This window comes from Fragaria vesca, unplaced genomic scaffold (assembly GCF_000184155.1).
Source record: "Fragaria vesca subsp. vesca unplaced genomic scaffold, FraVesHawaii_1.0 scf0513155, whole genome shotgun sequence".
Lineage (NCBI taxonomy): Eukaryota > Viridiplantae > Streptophyta > Magnoliopsida > Rosales > Rosaceae > Fragaria > Fragaria vesca.
The window spans coordinates 1043179-1048651 of NW_004443447.1; the positions used below are offsets into that span (position 1 = coordinate 1043179).

A 5473-nucleotide genomic window follows, 5' to 3' on the forward strand; every position below is an offset into this window, starting at 1 on the left:
ATGTTTGTCGATATATATATGTAGACATGTGTTTTAACTTTTCAGTCATGTTTTGTTTAAATATGCCTCATATGTAGTCGAAATATGTGAAATGACTCTTTTGTTTTATTGAAATATATCATTTAAAAAACTGAAAATGTGATTTCTCTAATGATCCATCATGTTAGGACCAAAACTTTTATGTCCATCTAATTAGTTATTTATTTTCGCTTAAGATGAAGTATTGTTTTGTAAATGGACCTATTGTTCTTGTGTAATAATTTTAAGATGGATAAATCATGGATGCTTGAGGACAGAAGATCACGGGCATATGAACTAGGGTTTGAAGGGTTCTTGAAGTTTGCAGCAGAAAATGCTACAAATGAGAATAACATTCCTTGTCCTTGTTGGGATTGTGGAAATACGAAAGACTTTGGACGTGGAATTATCAAAGGTCATTTGTTTAGCTATGGTATCACACCAACCTATCAGAATTGGATATGGCATGGAGAACCTTCAAAATCAGCTTCCAATTTGGACTCTCATGTTGATAGTACACATAAACGTGGACCTGGAAATACACATGAAGCTGAAGCTGATAGGGAAGATGATCATGAACCTGTGATTGACGTTGACTCAGGGTATATGGATGGTAATGCATATGATGATTCTAGAATACACCATAATGAGTTTACCGATTTCTTTGAGAATGCAGATCAGCTCTTGTTTCCTGGTTGTAAAAACTTTACCAACCTATCTGCCCTTTTGGAATGCTATAAGTTGAAAGGGCAATTTGGGATCAGTGATACTTGTTTCACTTCAATGTTAATTATGATTGGGAAATTTCTACCTGAAGGTCATGGGATACCTTCTACTAAGCATCAAGCAAAGAAGGCTTTGACCATTTTGATTATGAGAAAATCCATGCATGCAGTAATGATTATATCTTGTACAGGGGTGATTATAAGAATGCAAAAACTTGCCCTACGTGTGATATCTCGAGGTACAAGCTAGGCAAGGATAACATAGTGAAGGAGGGGGTCCCTGCCAAGGTGTTGTGGTACTTTTCACCCATTCCTAGATTTCAAAAGATGTTCAAAACCAGTGAGATAGCTGAGAATTTAATTTGGCATGCAAGTGATAGAGAAAATGACGGCCACATGCGTCATCCTGCTGATTCTCCACAGTGGAAACTAGTAAACCATAAGTGGCCTGAATTCGGTAAAGAAGCAAGGAACTTGAGACTTGCTCTTTCAACAGATGGTTTCAGTCCCCATCGTGCACTCACTGGCTGACCTGTTGTGTTGGTCACTTACAATCTTCCGCCTTGGTTATGTATGAAAAGGAAATTCATGATGCTAACGTTGCTTATTTCAGGTCCTAAACAACCTAGAAATGATATAGATGTTTACTTAGCACCTCTAATTGATGATCTGAAATCTCTTTGGGTTGGAATTGACGGAGTGTATGATGCATATAGATCGGAGTACTTCAAACTTAGGGCTGTTTTGTTATGGACAATCAATGACTTTCTAGCTTACGGGAATTCGTCGGGACAAATTGTGAGAGGTTATAATGCATGTCCTATTTGTGGTGAAGAAACAGATGGCCATAGATTGAAGCATTGTCGCAAAATTGTTATTATTGCAAATCGAAGATTCTTGTCTCGCCATCATCCATATCGGAGAAAGCTTACAGTAAATGGAAGAGTGTAATTGAGACCAGCTCCTGTGCCTTTGACTGGACATCAAATATTGCAAAAGGTAGAAGGATTTGAACCTAATTTGGGGAAGACAACAGCTGATCATGAACATGCAGATGATAGTGTCAAACGCTGCTGGAAGAAGAAATCAATTTTCTTTGAGCTCGAGTACTGGGCCGAACTTTATGTGAGACACTGTCTTGATGTTATGCACATCGAGAAGAACATTTGTGATAGTATACTTGGTACTTTACTAGATATACCTGGGAAGACGAAAGATGGAATCGTAGCCCGTTTGGATCTCGTCGACATGGGCATAAAGCTTAATTTGAAACCCAAAGACGGGGAAAAGAAATTGCCTCTAGCTTGGTGGAATCTAACAAAGGATGAGAAGAGAGTTGTATGCCATAGTTTGTTTGGCATGAAGGTTCCTGAAGGTTATTGTTCAAACATAAGAAGTCTGGTCTCCTTACAAGATTTGCGACTTCTTAACATGAAATCACACGATTGTCATGCCTTAATGCAAGAATTGCTTCCAATTGCTATACGTTCAGTTTTGCCTAAACAATTGAGGTATGCAATCACCAGATTATGTTTCTTCGTTAATGCCATATGTGATAAGGTGGTGGATGTTTCTAAGCTGGATAAGTTACAAGAGGATGTAGTGATTACAATATGTCAACTTGAGATGTACTTTCCTCCTAGTTTCTTTGATACTATGGTACATCTTGTTGTACATCTTGTTAGAGAAGTTCGACAATGTGGACCGGTCTGTTTTAGATGGATGTATCCTTTCGAAAGGTTTATGAAAGTGCTAAAGGATTATGTACAAAATCACAACAAACTAGAGGGTTGCATGGCAAAGTGCTATATTGCTTTAGAGCACTGCTCAAAATATTTATCTGATCCTAGTACGGTTGGAATCCCTTCAACAGAAAAGAATGACATATCACAGCCTACTTCAGCAGCCTTTATAGAATCAGTTTCTGATGTCCTATTCAACCAGGCCCATCTTACTGTATTGGCAAATACAATTGAAGTTCAGCCATATATTGAGTAAGTGAAATGCTTCTCATAATTTAGTTATTATCTCTATTTGTTTCATTGTTTTCATTATGAATCCAATTGTAATGTATGGTATGAACTTTATTTCAGTGAACATATGGAATATTTGAAGGTGACTTATCCGTCATTCAAAAAGAGAGATAGATGGTTACAGGAGAAGCATACGACAACCTTCGCTAAATGGTTCCAAGAGCGTGTAAGGGCTGATTCTTTTTTTTTCTTTTTTTTTNTTTTTCCTTTTTGACTAAATTTAGTTTAAATTTTTAATTAGTTTTAAAGTGGTATTACAAAGTAATGCTTATTTTTTAGTTACTTTGTTTTTTTTTTATTTTTTTTTTTTTTAATTTTTTTTTTTTTTTTTTTTTTTTTTTTTTTTTTTACTACAACTTGAAGATTGCGTATGAGCTCGGGCGTGAGAATCATGGCATATCAGACACCTTAAGATGGTTGGCTGACAAACCAAACAAACATGTACTTAAATATCACGGGTACAGAGTCAATGGGGTTCAGTTTCACACTAAGGCACGTGATAATGTGCGATCTGTACAGAATAGTGGAGTGAGACTATTTGCAAAGGCTATGCAAGTTGCTGGTCGAAAAGACAATAACCCTTTTGTTTCAGACATGTGGCTCTATGGTGTCATTCAGGATATCTGGGTTCTTGACTATACTAAGTTTACGGTTCCTGTTTTCAAGTGTGATTGGGTTGCGGATAGTGGCATTAAAGTGGATGAATTAGGATTTACTCTAGTTAACTTGAGTAAGGTTGGTCATAAGCGTGATCAGTTCGTTGTTGCTGATCAAGCCAAACAAATATTTTATGTTGAAGATCCTTTGGATTCTAGATGGTCTGTTGTAGTATTGACTCCTGATCGAGATTAATTTTGGTGCAATGAAACATATTAATTTAACTAATCGACTTGTGATTCATTTTAATGCAGTTGGCATTTGTGCTTGGTCCAGAAAGTAAAAGACTAGTGTTATCATCGGCAGCATGTAAATGGAGAGAAGTCAAGTCTAGATTGACGAGTCAATATATTCTTCCCTTTAAAGAAGACAGGGAACTCTTATCCTCTCCCCCTGAGGAGTACAACTTCATTGAGCTAGGAGACTGGAAAGCATTTGTATCTTCTAGGTTAACTGAGGATTGGGAGGTAAGTTAAATGTTCTTGTAGTGTCAATGTAGATAATGGTCGATTTCAATTCTTGGCACATTAATTGCATATTTGGTGCATGTCTCTTTGTAGATTCTACATAATGACATTGTACGAGTATCCTCATCGTATGTCACGGTTAGGATACGCAGGCTTAGAAGATGAATTGGTTAGTATGCTTTGTTTTTTTTTTTTTCTTCTTTTTTTCCTTTGCAAAGAGTTGGTTAGTACACTTGTAGTAAAATGAGTGTATCAATATGATTATCATTAAAAACAAAAGTTACTGAATGTATTCTTTTTTCTTTTAAGTTGAAAACAATGGTTCCTAAAGATATCGATCGTGCTACACTGTGGGAGAAAGCGCGTCAGGATAAATCTGGAAATATCCCAGATGGAAAGGCCAAATAATTGGCAGATAGAATTGTAAGTTAAAAACTTTTTACTTTCTCTTTTTAGATAAAATAGTACCATTTGGACAATTTAAGTTACTGTATATTTCACATGAATTTCAAATTAAGGAGTGATATCTTATTTATTGGTTAGCACTTTGTCATATTCTCAAATAGTAAACCTATTGGTATTTAATCTGTGGTTTTTCAATTACCACTACAGTTGAGTTGTTTTCATTGCTGTTGTGTATCTTGATTTGATAGAGTCGAGTAGTTTTCCTTTTCAAAATTTGTTATCTACTTATTTGTTGTTGATGTTCAGGATGAATTAAAGAAACAAGTGAGTGATGGGATGTTGAAAGTAGAAGGTAGTAATGATGTGTTGAGCATGGCATTGGAAACATCTGAGCATGGCGGAAGAGTTAGAGGAGTGGGAGGTTATGTGACTCCAACTGCTTATTTCAACCAACCTAGACTCCGGAGAGAGAACGTTGAGGAGGTTGTTAGAGAGAGTGTTAAAAAGATACTTGACAAAGAGAGAAAATTGTGACAGATCTGAATAAATTTTGGGCGGAAAGGTTTACAGACTTGGAGGCAGCCCTAAAGTCAAACTCTCATCAAAATGGCCCAATTCCTTCCCAGGTTCAACATACTCACCAAATTGTTGGGAATGCATTTGAGAGGGCCAGTTCCTCATCTGCCAAGGGGGACAACATGGAAGATCTTGAAAAGCAGTTTGTCCATGAGCAAGACAATGGAGAAGATAAAAGGCAAAATTCAAAGGTATATATTGAATACCATAACTAGTTCAACTAATTAAGTAGACTTTAAGACTTGGTAGGAGCTGATCTTTAGAATTATTATGTGTTTGTTTTGTTCTTGAAGGGAAAACCATGCAAGTTAGCTGTTGACTTGGTTGATAATATAGTTGCATGTGGTACCGTGCTAGAAGTTGATTCAACCAACCCAACCATTCATGGTGTTCCTTTAGGCAAAGGCAATGAGCGGGTTGTGATTGATATAGTTATAAATGTTGAAGCATTAATGCCTTTCCCTATTAAAGACGATGACATATTCACTGTAGGCCAAGCTGTGGGTTATGTGATGGCTTAACCTAAACATCTAGTCATATTAGCAGGACATGAGGTGATTAAACACTTTTACATTTTTTTTTTTTTTTGAAA

General features: G+C 36.5%; 1 protein-coding gene across 1 annotated transcript; it reads left to right on the forward strand.

Annotated features, from left to right (window-relative positions):
* Positions 1-267: 267 nt before the first annotated feature.
* Positions 268-3886, forward strand: LOC101299055. Its single transcript, XM_004309924.1, has 7 exons — positions 268-803; positions 935-1242; positions 1357-1676; positions 1743-2737; positions 2837-2942; positions 3140-3594; positions 3688-3886. The coding sequence occupies exons 1-7, from the start codon at positions 268-270 to the stop codon at positions 3722-3724; spliced, it is 2757 nt and encodes a 918-aa protein (XP_004309972.1). The 3' UTR covers positions 3725-3886.
* Positions 3887-5473: the final 1587 nt, after the last annotated feature.